Below are 25616 nucleotides of genomic sequence, written 5' to 3'. Positions count from 1 at the left end.
ATCCGCGCCGCCAAGAAAACAGCATTCAAGGACCGGTTGGACAACAACGCACACAACTGCAAGGAACTCTTCAACATCGTGAAAGAGCTTTCCAACCCCAGCGCAGGAAACAACGACATCACCCCATCGCAAGACCTCTGCAACTCCCTCGCTTCATACTTCCACAACAAGATCGCGGACATACACAACAGCTTCAACAACCAACCAACGCACACCATGACCGAGCAACCACCCCCCACCACCACCCTCCACGCCTGGACCCCGATCAGCACCGAAGACACCATCCGCACGATGAACTCCATCCACTCCGGATCACCGACCGACCCCTGCCCTCACCAAGTCTTCAACAAGGCCGACGCTGTCATCGCACCCCACCTGCGAGACATCATCAACACATCCTTCGACACCACCATCTTCCCTGAGAGCTGGAAACACGCCGAACTCAGCGCTCTACTCAAGAAACCAACAGCGGACCCCACCGACCTCAAGAATCACCGCCCCATCTCGCTCCTCCCGTTTCCAGCCAAAGTCATCGAGAAGACCGTCAACAAGCAGTTGGCCGCCTTCCTCGAGACGAACGGATCCCTCGACCCCTCACAGTCCGGCTTCCGAGCCAACCACAGCACCGAGACCGCCCTCATCGCCGCCACCGATGACATCCAAGCCCTGATGGACAATGGAGAAACAGCGGCCCTCATCCTCCTAGACCTCTCCGCGGCATTCGACACTGTCTGCCACCGCACCCTAGTACGGCGCCTCAGCAACATCGGAATCCAGGACAAGGCGCTGGAATGGATCATCTCCTTCCTCGACGGAAGAACACAGAGAGTCCGCCTACCACCGTACAAGTCAGAGGCCTCCGAAGTCATCTGCGGCGTCCCCCAAGGATCATCTCTGAGCCCCACCCTCTTCAACGTCTACATGAGCCCCCTCGCGGCCATCGTACGCAAACACAACCTCAGCATAATCTCCTACGCCGACGACACCCAGCTGATCCTCTCCCTGACCAACGACCCCGCCGCCGCCAGAGCCAACCTGCACGAAGGGATGAAAGAGGTAGCCGAGTGGATGACGACCAGCCGCCTGAAACTGAACTCGGACAAGACGGAGGTCCTCATCCTGGGCTCCTCACCCTCCGCCTGGGACGACTCCTGGTGGCCTCCCGCCCTGGGCACCGCACCCAAACCGACAGACCATGCACGCAACCTGGGCTTCATCCTGGACTCCTCCCTCTCCATGACCAGGCAAGTCAACAACGTCTCCTCGGCGTGCTTCAACATCCTACGCATGCTACGGAAGATCTTCTGGTGGATCCCCACCGAGACCAGGAAGACCGTAACCCAGGCCCTCGTCACCAGCCGACTGGACTACGGCAACGCCCTCTAAGCCGGTACAACGCCAAGCTCCAGAAGAGACTCCAGCGGATCCAGAACGCCTCAGCCAGACTCATCCTCGACATCCCACGAACCAGCCACATCTCCGGACATCTGAGAGACCTTCACTGGCTCCCCGTCAACCAAAGAATCACCTTCCGCCTCCTCACCCACGCACACAAAGCCCTACACGACCAAGGCCCGAGCTACCTCAACAGCCGAGTCAACTTCTACGCTCCCAAACGCCACCTCCGATCAGCCAACCACGCCCTCGCCGCCGTCCCCCGCATCCGAAGAGCGACTACAGGAGGAAGGTCCTTCTCCTACCTGGCCGCCAAGACCTGGAACTCGCTCCCGACCGACCTGCGCCTGACCCAAGACCACCTCTCCTTCAGGAAGAAGCTGAAGACCTGGCTGTTCGAGCAGTAGCGGCCCCCCCCCCCCCCCAGCGCCTTGAGACCCTACGGGTATGTAGCGCGCTTTATAAGTGTCACTGATTGATTGATTGACTGACACACAGTATCTAGCGCCGAGACGCCTACGGGCATTTGTTCGCGCTGTATAAATTGCAAAATAAATAAATAAATATTAGTATTTTATTGCTATTTTATTTACCGTGGGACTCTCACTTCGACGACGGGGAATATTCAAGCATGTGAATCTATGAAAGACACCCTAATACTGGAGAACAGTACTTTCATTTCTGCAAACTCTTTGAGGCCTTGATGTTGAGCATCTCTTTAAACAGGGCACGGTAGGAACAGTACTTTAATTTCTTCGAACAGCTTGAAAGGCCTTGAAGGTGAGTAACTCTTTATAAAGGGGAAGGGTAGCAACAGCGCCTTCATTTCTTCAAACGGCTTGATAATGAGCATCTCTCATATCGATGAACGGTAGGCACAGTACTTTCATTTCCTCAAACCCTCTTCAAAGCCCTTGATGATGAGCATCTCTCTACATAGGGGAAGGGTAGGAACAATACTTTCATTTCTTCAAACATCTTGAAAGCCCTTGATGTAGATCATCTTTTATAAACTGAAATGGGAGGGACATTATTATTTCTTCAAACCCCTTGATGCTTAGCATCTTTTTATATTCTGGAATGGTATGAAAAGTACTTTAATTTCTTCAAACCCCATGAGAGTCCTTGGTGTTGAGAAGCTCTTTTGTATAAACGAATGGATGGAGACCCTGCAAGCAGGATCTTAAGGAGCATACATGCTAGATTTCTCTCTTCAAAGCACGGGTCTCCTTTCTAAAAGTGTTAATGCTTTGTACCATCTTCTATCAGATAACATTCAACAGTAGGTAAGAAGTAAATATAAAATGCAAGGATATGGATTTCTTTTCTGCATACAGGAGAGGCATTTCAAACACAGTGACAATGTGGAATAACTCGGCCAGCCAATAAAAAAAATATGTAAATAGGAGCAGATCTGGGAAAAAGACAAAATCGGACAAAACAAACTGATGAGAATCAAAATACATAGTGGAAAAAAAATCTAAGGGGGAAGCCAAGTGGGTGAACTTCCTTTCAGGTGCCAATATATTGCCGTCTGGACCAGAAAGGCAGCCTGGTTGGCTTGAAGTGACCGCAGATTTGTGTTTTCCATTTCTAGGCTGCTGTGCGGGCTGGCAACTCACTCCCTATCGTTTGTTCAAGTTTGTATATAAATGGTCTCTGTACGTTTTCCAAAATCCTGCATGCGAGATATCAATCAATATTCTATAATCGAAAAATGAACTGCAAAAAGACAAGGAAAGTAATGTGCATTAAGAATTCACTGCAACTATAATTGAACAATATCATATTTTTTCCTCAAAGTCACCATAATAAATTCAGTTTTTGAAAAAAAGTGTCATTTTATTTTACCACATGGAAAAAGATGCACATAAAAAAAGTTTAACTGGCAAAATCCCTGTGACTGGGAGAAGTGAACGAGATTTGTTTCAATAAATGCATCTGTTTATCAATATTCAAAGTGGAGGATACAAAGATACCAACGGGAGCACAGAACAGACATTGGTACAAACGCAAATTTTATAAATAAAAAAAATCAATTTCTTTTGAATGGTAAATAAATATGTGTAAAGTTGGCCGGAGCGAGGCTGGTTGGTGCTGGATAAGGTTCGGTTGTTCTATCTGAGCATGTGTAGTGCTGACAAAGGCAAGCTCTGTAACACATGGTCTAGTTCTGGAAGTACCAGCAGGTTGTGAGATCCTATTCTGAAGACAAGGTCAGCACAAAGTCACTTCTAGAATAGGAAATCTATTAAGAACTGCACCACACAAGACTCGAAAGGCAGAGGGTGAGGGAGCTAGACAAGAAATAAAGAAAGATCTGAACACAATCGTTTTAGAAACTGTAGAAAAGAAACCTCTGTAAACCAGTGTATTTGTATCCAATATACATATCAAAACATATGAGGAGATTCCATAAAATCCGGCAGCTAAGGGAAGATTCCCATGCTCTCCTGAGTGCTTTTAGTATTAAATGAGATTTGTGCAGTCCATGCATGTTATTGCTGGAGGAGGTGGTGCTGCACAGCCCACATCTAGGGTCAATGTTGGGGGTGGCGGAGAGGTAGAGGGGGCGGTCCAAGCTCTCAACATTGGGAAGAAGTTAAATGCGAGACCTCTTGGTTTGGGAAGCGGTGGCAATGTCCGGCCTGCTACCTGTCAAGTCCAGTCCAAGTTTTTGTGCCTGACTGTGGAAGAAAGCCTGAAGCCGGAAGCCTGCCTTCGCCTCGCTGGTCTGGACAGGGTTGTACTCGAAGCAGTTAGCAAACATTAGTTGAATGTCATCAATTAATTCAGCTGTAGAATAAAACACATTGTGTTAGAGAACATGCTGTAGCAGCAGACAATAACCAAAGAAAGAGCTCGTGGACATGAGATTGCAAGAGCTCTGGTCAATCATACCAAGTCTATTATCCCATCGCATTAGTCTACAAAACATGTCCAGCAATCAGACACAAGTCTAACAAGAAAGGAAAACCCATATTCAAACGCCCTTCGAAAATCAAAGTGCATTGGTCAAATACCTCATCTAACCATCTGCACATGATATAGCAGTTACTACCTCAGAATACACCACGCAAGACACGCGTGTTAAGACCACACTGATTGCAAACCAAGTACTCGCACTTTTACTGCACAACTAGTCACAACTGATTGCCACTTTATTCCATCTCACACACATCCCCTCTTTATTCTCTAGGAAAAGTTCATATGTCCTAAGGGCAGCAAAAACAATATAAGAACAGACACAGCAAGGAGTGAGAATAAGCAGGCACTCACATGCAACTTTGTATTCAATACAGAAACAGCAAGGGGTGAGAGGCAAGCACTCACATGCAACCTTGTATTCAATACAGAAACAGCAAGGGGTGAGAGGCAAGCACTCACATGCAACCTTGTATTCAATACAGAAACAGCAAGGGGTGAGAGGCAAGTACTCACACACAACCTTGTGTTCAATGCAGAAAAGACAGGAAGGGGTGAAGGCCAACTTGTATTCAATACAGGAACGGACAACAAGAAGTGAGAGGCAGCTACTCAGATGCAACCTTGCATTCAATACAGAAACTGACACAGAAAGGGGTGAGGTAGCACTCACATGCAACCTTGCATTTAATACAGAAACAGACAAGGGGTGAGGCAGGTACTCACATGCAACCTTGCATTCAATACAGAAACTGACACAGAAAGGGGTGAGGTAGCACTCACATGCAACCTTGCATTCAATACAGAAACAGACAAGGGGTGAGGCAGGCACGCATGTGCAACCTTGCATTCAATACAGAAACTGACACAAGGGGTGGGGCAGGCACTCACATGCCACATTGTATTCAATACAGAAAGACACAAGGGGTGAGGCAGGCACTCACATGGAACCTTGCATTTAATACAGAAACAGACAAGGGGTGAGGCAGGTACTCACATGCAACCTTGCATTCAATACAGAAACGGACACAGAAAGGGGTGAGGTAGCACTCACATGCAACCTTGCATTCAATACAGAAACAGACAAGGGGTGAGGCAGGCACGCATGTGCAACCTTGCATTCAATACAGAAACAGACACAAGGGGTGAGGCAGGCACGCATGTGCAACCTTGCATTCAATACAGAAACAGACACAAGGGGTGAGGCAGGCACTCACATACAACCTTGCATTCAATACAGAAACAGACAAGGGGTGAGGCAGGAACTCACATGCAACCTTGCATTCAATACAGACAAAGCAAGGGGCGAGGCAGGCACTCACATGCAACCTTGCATTCAATACAGAAACAGACACAAGGGGTGAGGCAGGCACTCACATGCAACCTTGCATTCAATACAGAAACAGACACAAGGGGTGAGGCAGGCACTCACATGCAACCTTGCATTCAATACAGAAACAGACACAAGGGGTGAGGCAGGCACTCACATGCAACCTTGCATTCAATACAGAAACTGACACAGAAAGGGGTGAGGTAGCACTCACATGCAACCTTGCATTCAATACAGAAACAGACAAGGGGTGAGGCAGGCACGCATGTGCAACCTTGCATTCAATACAGAAACTGACAAGGGGTGGGGCAGGCACTCACATGCCACATTGTATTCAATACAGAAAGACACAAGGGGTGAGGCAGGCACTCACATGGAACCTTGCATTTAATACAGAAACAGACAAGGGGTGAGGCAGGTACTCACATGCAACCTTGCATTCAATACAGAAACGGACACAGAAAGGGGTGAGGTAGCACTCACATGCAACCTTGCATTCAATACAGAAACAGACAAGGGGTGAGGCAGGCACGCATGTGCAACCTTGCATTCAATACAGAAACAGACACAAGGGGTGAGGCAGGCACTCACATACAACCTTGCATTCAATACAGAAACAGACAAGGGGTGAGGCAGGAACTCACATGCAACCTTGCATTCAATACAGACAAAGCAAGGGGCGAGGCAGGCACTCACATGCAACCTTGCATTCAATACAGAAACAGACACAAGGGGTGAGGCAGGCACTCACATGCAACCTTGCATTCAATACAGAAACAGACACAAGGGGTGAGGCAGGCACTCACATGCAACCTTGCATTCAATACAGAAACAGACACAAGGGGTGAGGCAGGCACTCACATGCAACCTTGCATTCAATACAGAAACTGACACAGAAAGGGGTGAGGTAGCACTCACATGCAACCTTGCATTCAATACAGAAACAGACACAAGGGGTGAGGCAGGCACTCACATGCAACCTTGCATTCAATACAGAAACAGACACAAGGGGTGAGGCAGGCACTCACATGCAGCCTTGTATTCAATACAAAAACAGACACAAGGGGTGAGGCAGGCACTCACATGCAACCTTGCATTCAATATAGAAAAAGACACAACAAAGGTTGAGAGGTAAGCACTCACATGCAATCTTGTATTCACATTTGTTCACTTTCTCCCGAATTATGTTTAAGGCGATTGGTCTTTTGATGATGTCGTAGTAATCTGGAACCTAAAGAAAGCAAACACAGAGGAGCAAAGATCAAGTTATTAAACAGTAGGATGCTGTGATTTTACTCCAGAGATGATACAGCCCGGTGGACCAGCAGTAGTTATTTAATGAGCAATTCACAGACGGAAAAGTTACTTGTAAATCTCTCCATCATGGGCTTTTTCATTAAATTCATTAACGCTAATGCAACAGCCAGAATATGTTTTAACACAGGAAATAGCCATTTCTCCAAAGACATTGAAGCCCATCAAAAACTTTATAATAAAATACAAATATGATCGACTCTGAAGCAGATGTGGCTTGTGGACATGTACTTTATATTATTGTCCTTGCGAAATGTATCTAAAAATTTGCTTCTTTTAATTTTTAGATGGGATGTAGTTTTTTTTAAATGTTAATTTTTATGGACACAAGTCACCCACTGATAACATTCCTGGTATGTTTCATGAATATTATGCTTTTTATGGATATAAGTGGCTTTTTGCCAAAGCATTTTGAATGTTTTATTCTGTGTGTGAATTGTTTATATTTAGGTCTAATACACGTATGATCTTATTCAGACCGAATAAAGTTGCTTTGACTGACTTACTCCAAGCAGCTTAGCTATCTTGCTGTGCAAGCATATTCCTTTAGCAACATCAAAGTTATCAGACAACGTTTTCTTGTGGACATTAAATAGGTAGAGATCTTTATTGATCTCATGCTAGGAAGCAGAGCTTTTCTGTGCGTGCTTTGATATTAAACCACCCCTTGAGCTCAAGTGAATGTTCTGGCTCATCCAGAACCCAGATGCAGTCTGGGATCAATGCTCAAGAACAGTGTGGAACCCACTAACTGACCTGTTAACAACTAACAGTTTGTGTAAGGCAAGGCGGTGCTATTTAACTGTACCCAGACTGCACCAGTGCGAGGGCTGAAACTCATTTGAAAGGAGAGTGAATAAAGCAACTGAAGTCCACTTTTTAAATGCAGGCTTCTGGTGAGGATATGTAACCCAAAGCCAATACAGTACAGCCAATGTACCCAATAAAATATACAGAGTTTTATCATCTTAGAAATGGACATGCAAATTAGGTTTATTTAGAGTGTGCACCTCATCATACAATGACTCTGCATTGTTTAATGCAGGATTGTTGCAGTCCATGTTCTTAGTTCATAAATCACACACCTGAACTTTAGAAACCAGCTTCATGAAGGGCCAGCTGTCATCATGCCGCACCAGTTCCACCACCAGCTGCTCGCAGGCGGACAGCTCATGCACACCATGTCCACGACCCGAACTCCGGCGGCCCGCCTGCTCCATGGGGTTGGACAACATACCAGAACGATCTGTGAAGAAAACAAGGTCATATGTAGTAAGCATGCTAGGACAACAAGACATCACAGCTAAATGAACGTCGTAAGGGAATGGATTCCATGTTGTGATTACAGACACGTTGAATCCCACAATCCAGAAAGAGAATTAAAGAGTGATGCGTGCCGCTGCACAAGGTTGGTAAAGATCTTGGCAGGCAGATTGGTAGAGGTTTAGATACAAGGAGAGATGCCCATTCCACACCCAGACACTCACATACACGACTGTGGTCCAAGATGTTTGGAACCTATGAAATAAAGGGGAAAGGGGGGGGGGGGGTAAAAATCCTACTGGTATGTTACATTTACCAATTACAGATTGTAAAGGGTAAAAGAGGAGCATAACTAACAGTGAGGAGGCATCTGGAGCAACTGAGCGTAGCGTAAAGAGCTCAGCCAAATACTTCTAAGGTATGAAGAAGCATCCCAAGCCGGGATCGATTACAAATGGCATACTTATTGATGAGCAGAAACATTACATCACACAAATAGGCGACAGATGTAAAAATAACCCTTACGGGAACCCCTTTTTATGTATTATTACGTCGTCACCCAGATTACTTTGGGATACAAAGGTGTCAGTATATCAAAGGTGAAATGTGGAAGAAATAACAGACAGAAGTTAAGAAAGCTCGGGGAAAAAAGGTAAAAACATTTGTAGGAGGCTGGCTTCGTATATGGTGCACACTTATGACAAGTATAGCACCATGCACTAATCCAGACAACCATTATGGTGGTGTTAGTGGTCTTAGACAACCTAAGAAAGCTCTCCAAGTGGTAGCTGTGGCGAGCAGCCTTCAGGCTTAGTCCAGAAGGAGTGTAAAGCAGCTTGTTTCACCAGTACTTAATCTTATGGTGTGCGTTAAGTGAAAAAGAACCACACAGTGCAGTTGTAGAACGAATATGCTACTTACCAGTATGCATCTGTTCTTGGCATGTAGGGCTGCTGACATTCATATCTGTGCATAGATCGCCGCCTAGTGTTGGGTCCGGATGATCTCACATTGTTGTCCTGGAAGAGTCTTCGAAGTATCACGAGATAGGTGGCTCCTCCCCTGGACTACAGTGCACATGGGCACCGACTCCATCCTCAGATTGTTTTTAGCCATTGTGGCAGAGATGGAGTGAAAACTTTGTGAACGATGACCATGCTAGAAGTATTTCTGAGTGCTGCAGCCGCTACAGGCGCCGGGGAGGAGGGCGGGCGATATGAATGTCAGCAGCCCTACATGCCAAGAACAGATGCATACTTGTAAGTAGCATATTCGGTTCGAGGCATGTGGGCTGCTGAATTCATATCTGTGCATAGAATACATAGCAGTCCCTCCATTAACGGCGGCCGCCTGTGCCAGCTGCAGCAGTTTGGAAAAGTGTTTTTAGAACAGCCTGCCCTACAGCTGCCTGCTGTTTGGAGTGCACATCTACACAGTAGTGTTGTGTAAATGTGTGTGTGGTAGACCATGTGGCTGCTCTACATATGTCTTCTAAAGGAATATTTCCAAGGAAAGCCATGGAGGCCTCCAACTTTCGAGTGGAGTGGGCCCGCGGGGGAATCATTAGAGTGCTTTGGCTTTCTGATAGCAGATCTGAATACACTTAACGATCCACCTGGCTATCCCAGCCTTGGAAATGGGGTTGCCTTTGTGTTGTGGCGAAAAGGCAACAAATAGTTGTTTCGTCTTCCGAAAATCTTTGGTCCTATCAATGTAGCACATCAAGGCTCTCTTGACGTCAAGCGTGTGGAGCATTCTCTCAGCAACTGACTCAGGATTTTGGAAGAACACAGGTAGTTCTATAGTCTGGTTGATCTGGAACTGTGAAACCACCTTAGGAAGGGACTTAGGGTTAGTGCGAAGCACCACCCTGTTGGAATGAATCTGTATGAATGGCTCTTGGATAGTTAGTGCCTGGAGTTCACTAACGCGTCGTAGCGACGTAATCGCTATCAGGAAAGCCACTTTCCATGTTAAGAACTGAATCTAGCATGAATGCAGTGGCTCAAAAGGTGGACCCATCAGTCTTGCGAGGACCACATTTAGGTTCCATTCGGGAGCTGGTGGGGTCCGTGGAGGAATGACTCTTTGAGTCCTTCCAGAAAGGCCTTGATGGCAGGCACTCTGAAAAGGGAGAGATGCTGCCTGTTTTGGAGATAAGCCGCCATTGCGGATACATGTATATGAATGGAAGCATAGGCCAGATTACATTTGTATAGATGTAAAAGATAACAAATGATGTTTTGAAAAGATGCGTCTAGCGGGTTGATGTTGTGGTCTGCACAATAAAGCATGCTCTGGTGGTGGGCTTTCTTGCCTCCCTGATTATGTCCATACAGTCAGGAGGTAAGTTGAGGTAGCCAAACTAAGACCTCAGGAGCCAGATCGCACAGTTGAGCTGTTGCGGATCTGGATGCTGAATGTCGCCATGGCTCTGCGTCCAAAGCCTGGGTGTGAGGCGCCTTTGATGCGGTACCACTATAGTTCTAGAAACGTGGTGTACCATGGCTGGCGTGCCCACGTCGGAGCAACCAGGATGAGAGTCATCGAGTGTTGCTTTAGCTTGCGTGCCACCAGCGGTATTAGAGGTGCTGGGGGAAAAGTGTACGCAAATTTGCCGGACCAGTTCATCCATATCGCATTGCCCTGCGACTGTGGGTGTGGAAACCTGGCGGCAAAGCTTCGGCATTTGGCGTTTTCCTTTGTGGCGAACAGGTCTATCTCTGTATGACCCCACCTTTGGAAGTACGGGTGGAGTACTGATGGATGTATCTCCCACTCGTGCATTTGGTGGCTGTACCTGCTGAGCAGGTCCGCCATCTGAGTGTCCTTGCCTGGGAGGTGTTCCGCCATGAGGAAGATATTCCTTTGAATGGCCCACTTCCACATGCTCTGAGCCAGATGAGACATCTGTGGAGAGTGTGTACCTCCCTGCTTCTGGATGTAGTACATGGCCGTCATGTTGTCCGTCCGGATCAACACGACCTTGTTGCACAGATGTACTTTGAATGCCTTCATCGCCATGAAGATAGCCATCAGTTCCAGAAGGTTGATGTGCATCTTCTCCTGCTGTGTCGTCCATAGTCCCTGCACTGCGTAGTGTAGTACATGAGCTCCCTAACCCTGGAGAGATGAGTCCGTCGTCAGAATGATCTGTGGCACAGGCTCCTGGAACGGTCGTCCCTTGCAAAGGTTTTGTGGATTCCACCAATGCAGAGAGTTGTATGCACGACCGGTTACCAACACTAGGTCTTTCAACTGTCCGTGAGCCTGATTCCACTGACGTGCTAAACACTCCTGAAGCGGATGCATATGTAGTCTCGCGTGCGGGACTAGAAGATGCAGGAGGCCATCATGCCTATCAACTGCATGAACACCCGTGCCTGAAGCGAGTGTTGAGGTCTGAATTTCTGTATCAGCGATTGAATGCTGCTGATTCTCACTGAATTTGGCTGTGCTTTGGCTGCCAGAGTGTTTATTGTCGCACCCAGATATTGCCGTATGTGGGCGGGTTGCAGGTGGGACTTTGGGTAATTCAGTGAGAATCCCAAATCGTGAAGAAGGTGAATGGTGTGGGACATGTGGGTGGCACACTGCTGGGCCGACCTTGCCTGGATGAGCCAGTCGTCCAGATAAGGGCAGACGTGAATGTTTTGTCTCCTTAGGTGCGCCGCCACCGTCTCCAGGCACTTCGTAAACACCCTGGGTGCCGTGGTGACCCGAAAGGCAAAACCTTGAACTGGTAATGTTGGTTTTGGATGGTGAACCGGAGGTATTTTTTGTGTGACGGGTGCAGCGGAATGTGAAAATACGCATCCTTTAGATCTAAAGTTGCGAGAAAATCCCCCTGATTGAGCAACAGGATTACTTGCTGCCGGGTCAGCATGTGAAAGTGCTCCGATAGAATGTACTGATTAAGGGGTCTGAGGTCCAGTATGGGCCTGAGGGACCCGTCCTTTTTTGGTATCAAGAAGTACAGTGAGTAAACTCCTGTGCCTCTTTCTTCCACAGGCACGAGCTCGATTGCCCCTTTTTGCAGCATGACGAGGACCTCCTGCTGCAATAAGTGCAAATGCTCGGCGGACATAGGACGGTGTCTTGGGGGTATGTTGGGTGGAGTGGATGTTAACTCCAGACAATAACCGTACTGTATAAGCTGTGTGACCCACCTGTCTGTGGTGATGGATTTCCAGACTGGCAGGAACTGTTGAAGTCTCCCCCCGACCGGTGTTGCGTGGTCGGGGGGCAGTGACAAGGCGTCCCTGTTTGTTAGTGGCAGAGGATCTGGAGGAGTTGTTGCCACGACCCCTGCCTTTGGCGCTGTTTCCACGATATCCACCACGAGTTTGTTTGGTGTATGTGGACTGCGTGTTGCCTTTATAGTACTGCGTGGTTTGTGAGAGCTGGCCTCTGGAAACACTTCTAGCGCTTGAGCGACGAAAAGAACCACCCCTGAATTGCTGGGACTGCAAGGCCCCCATAGACTTAGCAGTTTCAGTGTCCTTTTTTATCTTTTCCAAGGTGGTGTCTACCTCTGGGCCAAACAGATCATCAGGGTTTACAGTCTGATTAAGAATGGTGGTCTGTATCTCTGGCTTAAATCCAGAGATTCTGAGCCAGGCATGTCATCTCAGCATGACGCTAGTGTTGACAGCTCTGGCCGCGGTATCAGCCGCGTCCAGCGCACATTTAATGGAAGCAATGGATATTAACTTCCCCTCTTGGATGAGCATCTCAGCTGCCTCTTTGTATTCGTCTGGCAGGTGCTGTAACAGGGTCTCTAGTGTGTCATAGTGTGCCCTGTCATACCTCGCTAGAAGTGCTTGTGTATTTGAAATGCGCCATATATTGGCCGCTTGAGCTGCCGCCCTTTTCCCCGATGCCTAAAACACCTTAGATTCTTTATCTGGGGGAAGACCATCACCCGTTGTTTGAGAATTAGCCCTCTTCCGGGCATTTGAAACAACAAGAGAGTCCAAAGGCAACTGTCCCTTGATGTACGTAGGGTCAGTAGGCGCTGGTTTATACTTTTTCTCAATCCTAAGGTGTATCGCTCTGGTAGGCTCTTTAAAGATCTCCCCAGCATGTTTTAAGACACCCTTCAACATAGGCAGAGTCTTGACAGTACTCTCTGAGACGGAAAAGGTGTCAAAAAGAAAGTCCACATCAATGGGGTCAGCATGGAGCTGGACGTCATGATTCTTAGCCGCCCTTTCAATGAGGGCATTAAACGCCGCTGAATCCTCTGTAGGCAACGTTTTTACAGCATAAAGTTGTGTCCGGGGTAGAGTGAGGATCACCTGGGTCAGCACCAGCTGCCCAGGGTTCATTGGTAGGTATATATAGAGTGGTCCCAGACAGAACACAACAGATTTAAGAAAATCACGATGTTAAAGTTAAATAATTTTAGAAAGATAAATCCTTTAGGGTGCAAGGTGTTTTTATTTTCACCGCACCAAAGTCAATCAAATGAGCAAAAAATTGGATGAGAAATAGATACACAATATACATAAATTCAATACGCCCACAGGGAAAGGGAAAAGTATTGGGGAAAGGGTACACATTTTTTGTTAGTTTAACATCACTAATCAAAGTTTACATGTGCATGACTCTAAAGATCACAGTCACGGAATTTAATAGATCCCCATACGTGGGGTCGGAAAACAATACGTAAACATCAAAACAACATTTCAAATAGAAGCTCCTATTCAGCTGTGTATATCAGGCTATCCTTAGGAGTTCTGGATTGTAGAAAAAAGTCTACGTTTCGACCCTGGGATTGTAGGACAATAGATCCTTACTACGCGGGTCTTCGTCAGGACGTGAAGGGAGGAGGAGGGGTAGGGTGGGGCTGTTTCCTAGACAGAAATATACGTATATTAAAACCGGCCTCAAGAAGAGTCCCAAGATAATAGTTGCTAATGCGTTCGGGGTATCTGCATTAGACTTTAAGTAAACTTACAAAAGGAGGAAAGTTTTTTATACATATACTGAGGATCAGATCATGATTAACATAGAATTACCTGATGAGTAATCAAAAAAGCATAAAAATTAAAAATTACCTGGTGAGTAATCAAAAAGGTGGCCTGGGAAATTGGAGTGACGTAATTATGCCAGTGATTGTCGTATCTAAAAACCATGATAGAAATGGTGACAGGGGCGCCATTTAGTTATAGTTACCGCCTTAGAATCAACTTTCAACAATAAACATCATTGTTACTTCATATAGAGCCTACCCTTGTATTAAGGCATGGTTGTCACTCGTATTTTATTCAGGACTGCACCTCCATCGTTATGGGGTAGAATTGGGAGACTCAAATTGTCGATTTTTGAATCTGAAAATGCAAATATTTGAGAACGAGGTCAGGGAATATCTATTGAGGACTCCACCACTTGGTGAATATAGAACGCTGGCAAAACGCCCACAGGTGCCGCCGTTTGGCCACTCACCATACAGGAATGATCGAACAGGATCGATCGTGGTGTTCACTTGATTAGACCTCCGACGTGGCGGGGCAGAAAAGTAGAATTGTGGCTTTCACACGGAATCTGGAGAAAGCAGTGAAAGACCGAAGTCAGAAAAAGCATAGTCTAGCGGCTTAATAAATTGCTTAAAAACAGCGCGTGAGAAAACCTCCCAAACAATCCGCCTGGAGGACACTTACCCTGAAAAGATGAGTTGAAGGATTGGTAGCAGAAAAGTTCAGCGTCCTGCACCGTCAGGCTAGCACCAGGAAGTGCTGCCTCGGTAACAGGATGAAGTTAACGTGAGCTCGCGTGAAGAAAGACTCGCGTTATCAAGGACACGCTGATGCGGTGGAGGAAAGACTCAGATGTTTAAAAAGTCAGATACATGATTAATACGGAGATTTTAATAGTGACCCTACTGGTACCCGTATTGGATTGAAATATTGGGACAACGTGTGTTTGTAAGTCGAGGTTATTATAGCCAAATCCGGGGCAAAGGCAGCCCCCATCGCAACCCCCTTGGTTTGGAGGTAGAAGCAGGTACGAAAAATGAAAAAGTTTTTCATCATAGCGATTTGGAGTAATGAGATGATAAAACATGTGGGTACTCGGGTGGGTGTCTCCCGTTTATCAAGAGCAATCGTCATTGCCATCAAAGCCTCCTCCTGGGGTATGCTAGTGTAAAGCGACACTATGTCACAGGTTACCAGAAATTCTTGATGGGAGTTATAGGGGCGTCCGTCAATCAAATTGATGATATGGGTCGTGTCCCGCAGGTAAGTTGTAGTTGCTTCTGCTATTGGTTTCAGGAAAAAGTCTATATACCTGCACAGGGGTTCAATGAGAGAGAGAGCCACAGCCAGATACAATCGGTCGTTTGCAAAGCGTTTAACCACCTTGTGGTAGGTTCACGCAAACTTTGTTATAACATCAACAGAGTAATTCCATAATACTTTCTACTGATGTATCCTGTATAGGACCACCGCGTTGGGTTTCCCTTTCTTGACCTACTATGAATGTGTTGCACTCAAGCCCATCTTTTTGTATAAATGCGTTTTTTGACCACCATGCTGGGTAGGTCCTGCGCTTTCTCTCCAAACATGTAAGATCAACGGTTGAATAATGCGCAATGCAATTGTTTTCCTGGTATTTAATTAATTTTGGGAGACAGCCCTGTTAAGTTAGGGTACGTTTTTTGACCGACATGAATTTTCGGCAGGTCCACGCAACTGGAGTTTTTTGCAACTATAAACTCCCAAAATAACCTCGACTTACAAACACACGTTGTCCCAATATTTCAATCCAATACGGGTACCAGTAGGGTCACTATTAAAATCTCCGTATTAATCATGTATCTGACTTTTTAAACATCCGAGTCTTTCCTCCACCGCATCAGCGTGTCCTTGATAACGCGAGTCTTTCTTCACGCGAGCTCACGTTAACTTCATCCTGTTACCGAGGCAGCACTTCCTGGTGCTAGCCTGACGGTGCAGGACGCTGAACTTTTCTGCTACCAATCCTTCAACTCATCTTTTCAGGGTAAGTGTCCTCCAGGCGGATTGTTTGGGAGGTTTGCTCACGCGCTGTTTTTAAGCAATTTATTAAGCCGCTAGACTATGCTTTTTCTGACTTCGGTCTTTCACTGCTTTCTCCAGATTCCGTGTGAAAGCCACAATTCTACTTTTCTGCCCCGCCACGTCGGAGGTCTAATCAAGTGAACACCACGATCGATCCTGTTCGATCATTCCTGTATGGTGAGTGGCCAAACGGCGGCACCTGTGGGCGTTTTGCCAGCGTTCTATATTCACCAAGTGGTGGAGTCCTCAATAGATATTCCCTGACCTCGTTCTCAAATATTTGCATTTTCAGATTCAAAAATCGACAATTTGAGTCTCCCAATTCTACCCCATAACGATGGAGGTGCAGTCCTGAATAAAATACGAGTGACAACCATGCCTTAATACAAGGGTAGGCTCTATATGAAGTAACAATGATGTTTATTGTTGAAAGTTGATTCTATGGCGGTAACTATAACTAAATGGCGCCCCTGTCACCATTTCTATCATGGTTTTTAGATACGACAATCACTGGCATAATTACGTCACTCCAATTTCCCAGGCCACCTTTTTGATTACTCACCAGGTAATTTTTAATTTTTATGCTTTTTTGATTACTCATCAGGTAATTCTATGTTAATCATGATCTGATCCTCAGTATATGTATAAAAAACTTTCCTCCTTTTGTAAGTTTACTTAAAGTCTAATGCAGATACCCCGAACGCATTAGCAACTATTATCTTGGGACTCTTCTTGAGGCCGGTTTTAATATACGTATATTTCTGTCTAGGAAACAGCCCCACCCTACCCCTCCTCCTCCCTTCACGTCCTGACGAAGACCCGCGTAGTAAGGATCTATTGTCCTACAATCCCAGGGTCGAAACGTAGACTTTTTTCTACAATCCAGAACTCCTAAGGATAGCCTGATATACACAGCTGAATAGGAGCTTCTATTTGAAATGTTGTTTTGATGTTTACGTATTGTTTTCCGACCCCACGTATGGGGATCTATTAAATTCCGTGACTGTGATCTTTAGAGTCATGCACATGTAAACTTTGATTAGTGATGTTAAACTAACAAAAAATATGTACCCTTTCCCCAATACTTTTCCCTTTCCCTGTGGGCGTATTGAATTTATGTATATTGTGTATCTATTTCTCATCCAATTTTTTGCTCATTTGATTGACTTTGGTGCGGTGAAAATAAAAACACCTTGCACCCTAAAGGATTTATCTTTCTAAAATTATTTAACTTTAACATCGTGATTTTCTTAAATCTGTTGTGTTCTGTCTGGGACCACTCTATATATACCTACATATTACCCAGGTCCCACTGACTATATGGGTCTAACCCTAATCTCTATAATAATACAGGGTTCATTGGTATCATCAGGGTCGGTGTAGTGAGGATAGCTATACTCCTCATCATCATCATCACCATCCCCAGCGTCCACGTCAGAGTAGGTGGGTGAGACATCATGGCCATGTGGAGAGAGTGGTTCCACAAGAACAGGAGTTGATGAAGTGGAATCCTTTTTCTTTAAAGGAATTTTATAGGACTCCATTGGCTGTTCCGGGGCAATTTTCCGTTTATGGAGGGAAAGTCTGCCTGTTTCGGCATCAATAAAGTGTTCCTGTTCTTCCAACGAAGATTGTCGATGCTTTGAGGTTGGGACCACTGTCGCCGACTTCGGCACCGAGGGCACCTTCTCGGGCACGCCGGCGCCCATCCTAGGGGTGAAAGCCTTCGGCGCCACTTTCGGCGGCAGCATGAAGTGAATGGGCGTCGACGCTTTTTGAGGTTTCTCGACCAGCTTCGAAGGTGGAGGATCTTTCGGGCCAACAGTCGAGCCCTTCTCCTTGATGCGCTTTAGGGAGTTCGCCACCTGCTTAGAGAAAGCGGCGGACGGCCGCGGCGAGTCGACGGGAGTCTTCGAGGCACTACTAAACGTGGCCTCGTGGGTTGTGCCTCTTTTGGCCTTGTCATGTTGACGCGGAGTCTCGAGAACCTTCGGATCACCGAGTCCCTTGTTTGCGTCGACCACCTTCGGCGCCGATTTACTCGGTTCGACCACCTTGACCTTTGTCTTCGGCGTGGCAGACTTCGTCTCGACGCCCTTGACCTGTGTCTTCGGATCGACAACACCCTTCTGCTTCGTCGGTGCCGACGGCTCCGAGGCCTTCGATTCGACCAAAGTAATGCGCACTCTTGGTTTCGAGGGGGGCACCAGTGCTTTCACTTGCGTCGAGACCGTTGGTTTTACTTTCGGTTTTGATTTTGCAGGGTGCGGCTCAATAGTAATGTCCGTAGCCGAGCCCGAAGGCGGGGCCGTAGAACCCATTGTAAGATCTTGGGTAAGGCCTAGTGGCGATCCCTCGACCTGAGCCTTTTGAAGCGTTTCTGCCCCAATGTCAGTTTGAGTTAGCTCTTCGCTCGAGCTATCCTCCATGGCCCCCAAGGCCCCATCGTCGTCTCCTACCTCGTCGACGACTTCTTCGGTTTCGAACATTTCAGCGTCCGCGTCGTAGTCATATTCGTCCTCCGACGCGGGATTTGACAGGTTTTCACCAACTTCCCGGTCAGCTCCCTCATCATCCCCGGCATCGAAGATGTCCACAGGCGCCGGTGCAGTCTGCTGGGCCTCCTGGCGCGCAGCGCGTCGATGCTTAAGCTTCTTCTTGGATCGAAAACGGGAACAAGCCATGCAATTGGCTTCATCATGATCCAGCGACAGACACTTGTTGCACACCGGGTGGACATCGATGTGGGGATACTTGGAGTTGCACACGGGACATCTCTTGAATGGACTCCGGTCCATGATGGTCTGTCGATAAGGTCTTCTGCGTCAACTGGGCCTTCTGCGTCGAAAGCACGCGGCTTTCTGGAACTCGGCTCGGAACCGAGCTGGAAGAATTAAGCACCGAACGCAAGACTATACCGACGAAAAAACTAAAGGCCTTTTGGCCGTAAGAAAGTTTATATCGATTCCGACTAGAGTGAACCAATATACATCCGAACCCAATGGCGGAAAAAAACAATCTGAGGATGGAGTCGATGCCCATGCGCACTGTAGTCCAGGGGAGGAGCCACCTATCTCGTGATACTTCGAATACTCTTCCAGGACAACAATGTGCGATCATCCGGACCCAACAATAGGCGGCGATCTATGCACAGATATGAATTCAGCAGCCCACATGCCTCGAACATACATACATACATCCCACAGTAAGCAGTAATCCATATGCGGAATTACTTCTTTGTTGACTGTGTTCATCTTAAAGGGACTAGGAGTAGTTCCGTCATAACCTTTCTCTCTTGGTGTTTTTTGATAGGAAAAAGAGACCAGTTGCCAAGAAGGGAGGTGAGTTGAGGAAGAAGACATCCGACCAGAAACAATGTGGAGGACCCCGCACGGAACCAAATCCATAACCTTGCTAAACCATGGGAAAAGACACCAATGCAGAAGCATAATGTAGGAAGGTGGGTATCTGACTATGGTTGCCCCCAACTTTTTGCCTGGTTATTTGCTGGTTTTTCGATTTAGTTGACCTGGGGCCCTGCTATTCAGGACCCCAGGCCCACTGCTCTCTCTGTAAAATGGATTCCATGTACCTTAGGTACATATCTAATTGGATACTGAGCCACCTTATCAGCCCCTGTACAGCATACCTTAGGTATCCCGGGCATAGGTGTACCCAGGGCTTACCAGGGCCTGCAGCATGTATTATGCCACCCCTGGCTGGCCATCCAAATCTGACAACTGGCTGCACGACAGCTGGGGCAAGGTGGTGTAATAGTATTCCTATATCTAACCCTAAAATGGACACATGTATTCCTATCAGTCACTCCTATGGCAGGCCTTATGAATCCTGAAGGCAGAGTGCTTGGAATTATGTGAGATGGTGCTCTGGCATGAGCTGAGCCCGTTTGCAGCTTGCGGAACCAAGTCCTAATAGCTGTTCCATGATAACGCGTACCATATACTCTTAAGTGCATTATAATCCTCGCGGTTATATGCTATCTCTGGTATCGCTTTATCAAAACATGTCGAGTAAGGTGTCGTACGAATTGGAATACTAACCCCTCGCCAATTCTGGCGACGGGGTTAGCATTCCACCTTTCTAGAGGGACACGACATGTATGTAACTGTGAACCCCGGTTAAAGTTAACTCGAGCCTCAGCATCACAAAATGGATGCTGCCACCACAGACACAAGTCTGACCTCCTGCTGCTGGGAGTCCTTCCAGCGAGGAGAGCTCGGACAAAGGGTTTCCTGTCAGGGGCGGTGCTAGCACCATCCCAGACAGGGTTTTGTGTATCCCAGGTAGGCAGGGCTGAGAGGAAGGTGACTGCAAGTGGCACCCCGGTGCTCACTGTGCATATGCCGGCTCAAACCAGTTCCAGGGGCACCCCAGCCCCTGAGCTGGGGAGAGACTGGACAAAGGAGAGGGGTGTAACCACCCCCCTCCTGGTCCCACCCATGGCCTGGTCCCACCCATGGGCAGGACCTAGTCGCGTGCCAGCTCCTTTTCTTAGAATAAAGGTAGGAGCCGGCCCCCTTCCCAAATTAGATAATTCTGAATCTTGACTACTTTCCACGAAAGAACTCTTGAACATTTCTGAAGACTCTCCCTTGTGGCTAAGGAGTAGCCACACTGCACCAGCGGGCACCATCTAAGCCATGCGGTTTGCTGTAAGTCCATCCTCCGGATCAAGACTGCCGAGCTCGACGAGACCCGGATTCCCTGCCATCTCTGACCTCTACCTGCATCATCAGCCCAGCTGAGATTCGTGGGTGTGACGAGACCCGAGGGACCGGCCATCTTCAGAACCTGCATGACGCTCATCCAGCACGACCGCCGAGGGATCCTCGAGTGAGTGCTTAGGGGTTTGAGAAGCCCTAACCCTGAGCAGCTCCAGCACCGAAGTCCAGCCCCCCAGCATCCACGAGATCTGCGTGGGGCCCTTCTGCTCTTTGCTGCTCACCGCGTTGTCCGGTCACTTGCCTGCTGGCTAGTGGCCCTCATGACGACGAACCACGACGACTACATCGCTGGTCTGGTTGCTCCAGACTGGCCCTTGCTCCCTTCCAAGAGAGGAACACCCCGGACCCTCCTGGTCCACTCCAGACGCCATCTTGAGTCCACCACGTGGGCTTGACTTTGCCAAGGTTTGTTGCCCCAATCCTGGGTCCAGCATCGTCGACAGCAGACACCTTCGTGGGACAGCTCGCACCTCCATCCTGGTCGCCGACAACGCCTCCTGGTCCGAGAGACAGCAGAACCCAGCGTTGCCCACTCACCTGGTCGAGGTGACTTCATCCGGTGCCATTTTGGTGCCCACCTAATCACTGGCTAGTGATTAAGAACTGAGTCCCCTCTGCTTTCAGGTCTTCACCATCATCGATCCAGGCTTGGATCCCTCCGAATCTCTTCACTGGTCGCCTGCCAGCAACTTCTTCTTTCAGGCTCCATAGACTGTAACGAGGATTCCCGACGTCTTTTGAACCCTATGCAGCCGCAGCCCCTGGGCTAGGTAACCTCAGCATTTCGGTGCGCCAACGTAGGTTCACTATCTAAGTGTCCAGATCCTTTTTCGTTTTCAGCCTATCTAGTCGGATTCGTCCGATAACTGTAACTTTACAAATACTAGCATCCATAGACTTTGTCCCGCATCCCGCGTGAGAGTGCACACTCTGCACCCGATCTCCCTAGGCCTCCTGCTCCTAACCTTAGGGTTCAGTAGTGTAGTCCTAGCGATCCTGAAGCCTCTGGATCTTGTTACTTACCTGCTAGTATTTCGCATTCCACTTTTAGTGTATATGGTTTCCCGTGCCCCTCGGGCATTTGTGTAAATTGTGCAACTTAAAGTATTTTCTTAAGAGTTTTGTATTGTGCTTAGCTCCCTGACTCATAAAGAGCCAGGGTAGTCTTGTTATAAATAAATATCCTTTTATTTTCATAACAACTTGTGTGGTGTCCTTTCACTTGGTGTTCAAGGGGTATATGTGATGGTAGAACAGCTGGCTTAACACGCCCTCTAGAGTTTAGCCTAAAGACTGCTCTTGTCCATGCTACTAGGATAGCTGGTCTATAAGGTTGACTTACAACCAATCATCAATAAGGGTAGTTTGGAATAATACACAGTGATCACTAGAATAGTGAGCACTATATATCAGGCCAACTTCTCACACAAGAGTTGAAAAGAGCACTCCACATAAACATAATATCATAATGCCCCCCTTAATGTCAACAAGGCCAAGAGAACGGGCGGCAGGCGAAGGACAATAGCTAAAACTACTGAACCAAAGCTCCGAGCTATAGAAGTAAGCTATGGTGGAGAGTACGCGACTGAATCACACAAAGCTGAACAACTCCACCTACTGGCATGCACGGGTATTGCTCAAAGAAAAATCTTCTGGATCCAGTCTGGTGCTTGGAAATTCAAAGGTATGGAATCTGCGGCTAGATGTCTATAAGATAAATATATACATACACACACAACATTCACAGGGGCATCCAAGATGCATAATTGTTGGCCAAAACGCAAACTTGTGTAGCGAGAGGAATGTAATGAGGCAGAAATGGTAATAGATTTTGATGCAAATCGATGGGATGGGTTTACACTGTAGAATAATGTGAAACAGAGCATAAGAAAGAAATGGCACATCATTTGAAAGACAAAGCAGGCTTGGCTTCAAGTAGGTTAAAGAATGCCTGCCCCCCCCCCCCCCCCCCCCTAAAAAACATCTGATTGCAAATGATACGTACCTGTTGACTGTCGTTTCTGGCCCCTCCCTGGAGGCTCAGTGATCACAAGAGGTAGGTTTTGCGGAGACCCATAGGACTGTCTGCCACCTGGGATGGGGTCTGCATCATCAAGCTGGAAGGGGCGGAATGTGTAGGGGCTGCGGTCGGGAGTGTTATCAGCAGTCTTTGATCCTCGCCCTCTACCTCGCCCGCTTCTTCCTCTCCCACGCCCAAGCCCAGGCCCTCTGCCTTGCTGCTTAACCTCTTCGGTGAGGGATTCATCAGATGACTCTGGCTCTGGAGGAATATAGCTGTGGCGGCTGCTCATGCGAGAGGTTGGCTTTTTATCAGGAATGGGTTCTGACATTGTTTTCTTTGCAGAGCCTCTACACCTGTTGCCACCCCGGCCACGTCCTCGCCCTCTACCCCTGGCTGCATGCCAGCCTTGCTTGGGAGTGCTCTGCTGGCTGCGAGACGTCATGCCAGTGTCCTGCCGCATGGCACCGTGGCCACCTCTAGTCTTGACTCCTTTCGCTTTTAACGGCACTTGTTCTGTTCTTCGTCCTCTTTTCGGTGGGCTGCAAACGTAAATAAAAATAGACTTATCAGGAATGATTTGCATACTGCTGCTAACCTTTAAGCTTGCTGTGAACACGCGGGCACCAAAATATCAGTAAGGATTATGTTACTTACCTTATAGGCATCTGTTCTGGGCATGTAGTGCTATAGATTCACATGCTGTGCATAAGTCCACCATCAGGTGTTGGGCTCGGATGATTGAAAGTTGTTTTTGTTCCAAGAAATTGTCTTCGAGTCACAAGGCTATAGGACTCCTTTTGGCATTACTGAGCATGATCATGGATCTCATCTCCAGATTGTTTTGCCGTGGGTAGGTGAGAATGTAGGTATGCTATGTATATGAGCAATGAGATGTCCATGCAGCAGTATGATATAAGTGTATGAAGTGTATGAACTGCAACCCACACACGTTTTTAGGGGAGGAGGGTTGGCACATGTGAATCTACAACACTACATGCCAAGAACAGATGCTTACAGGGTAAGTAACAATACGTTTGAGGCATGTGTGCTGTAGATATACAAGCTTTGCATAGACTGTAAAGCAGTCCCTCTTCCAGGTAGTGTTTAACCTGTGAGGGTTTGAAAGTTTTCTAGTACTGCTTGACCAAAATTGGCTTGCTGTTGTGCAAAGACATCCACACAATGTTTTGTGACGGTGTGTGGAGCAGTAGCGGCACCCCCCCTCCCCCCCCCCAGCGCCTTGAGACCCTACGGGTATGTAGCGCGCTTTATAATTGTCACTGATTGATTGATTGATTGTGGAGTAGACCATGTTGCTGCTTTGTAAATATCAGCAATAGGAATGTTCCCTAAAAAGGTGATTGAAGCTCCAATTTTCCTAGTGGAGTGAGCTTTAGGAGGAACAGGTAAAAGCCTTTTAGCTTTGTTTGGATACAATTAACTATTCATCTTGAAATGCCGGATTTATAAATTGCCGTTCACATGCGAGGAGGTGTGTAGGCAATAAACAATTGTTTCGTTTTTCTGAATGATTTAGTGCTGTCGATATAATACATTAGAGCTCTGTTGACACCTAAAGGGTGTAATGCCCTGCCTGCAACAGTCTGGTTGCAGAACAAAAACCGGTTAATCAATCGATTGGTTAACAGGAAAATTGTACACTACCGTTGGTAGGAACTTAGGATTTGTTCTAAGTGTTACTCAGTCTCTATGTAGTTGGAAGAAAGGTTCCTCGAGGGTTAGTGTCTACTTCGCGGACTGTTTTAAGTGAAGTAATAGCGAACAAAAAGGCACATTTTCATGATAAGTATTGCAACTGATAAAAGTGAAGTGGTTCAAAAGGAGGACTCATGAGCTTTGTTGATACGATGTTTAAGTTCCATGCTGGTGGAAAGGAGTGTTGAGGTTTAAATCATGATATGAGAGCTTGCATGCTGGGTATCCTGACTGGATTTGGGTATGCAAGGGCTTTTGAGTTATCTATTGTGGCACCTAGATACTGAAGTAGGTGAGACGGTTAAAGGTGTGACTTGGGTAGGTTTATTATGAATCCCAAATCGTGGAGCAGCTGGCTTTTTTTGTGTGTATTGTACACAGTGTGCGTGTGACTTGGCTTTTATGAGCTAGTCGTTCAGATAAGGAAACACGTGAATGTGTTGTCTCCACAAATGTGCTGCGACTACCGCAAGACATTCTGTGAATACTCTGGGTGTTGTAGTCACTCCGAATGGGAGGACTTTGAATTGAAAGTGCTGGCCGCCCACTCCAAACAGTAGATATTTTCTGTGAGCAGGGTGAATGGGAATATGAAAGTAGGTGTCCTTGAGATCTAGAGTGGCAAGGAAATCGCCCTGTTGGAGAGTGATCATGTGGAAGTAGTCCGATTGAATGTAGAGATTTAACGGTCGGAGGTCTAGTACTGGCCTGAGATTTACGTCCTCCTTTGGGATTAGAAAGTAAAGGGAGTAAACCCCCGTTTCTTGATGAGGTAAGGGAACCAGTTCTATTGCTGTTTTTGCAATAAGGAGAGAACCTCTTGTTTTAACAGTGTTGGATGTTTTGTGGACATTTGACGT

General features: G+C 47.1%; 1 protein-coding gene across 1 annotated transcript in view; it reads right to left on the bottom strand.

Moving 5' to 3' along the window:
• Window positions 1-3216: 3216 nt before the first annotated feature.
• BAZ1A (bromodomain adjacent to zinc finger domain 1A) overlaps window positions 3217-25616 on the bottom strand; it is a 510573-nt gene continuing 488173 nt past the window's right edge. The window contains exons 24-27 of the mRNA XM_086936946.1: window positions 23023-23579; window positions 8050-8210; window positions 6794-6881; window positions 3217-4191 (exon numbers count right to left, since the gene is read on the bottom strand). Of these exons, the coding sequence (XP_086793072.1) occupies window positions 3998-4191; window positions 6794-6881; window positions 8050-8210; window positions 23023-23579 (1000 nt within the window). The 3' untranslated portion in view covers window positions 3217-3997. The remainder of the gene's footprint in view (window positions 4192-6793; window positions 6882-8049; window positions 8211-23022; window positions 23580-25616) is intronic.

The sequence above is a fragment of the Lissotriton vulgaris genome, chromosome 9 (assembly GCF_964263255.1).
Source record: "Lissotriton vulgaris chromosome 9, aLisVul1.2, whole genome shotgun sequence".
Classification (NCBI taxonomy): domain Eukaryota; kingdom Metazoa; phylum Chordata; class Amphibia; order Caudata; family Salamandridae; genus Lissotriton; species Lissotriton vulgaris.
The sequence above is the reverse complement of the archived record's forward strand: the minus strand, read 5'-3'. Positions and strand labels throughout refer to the sequence as shown.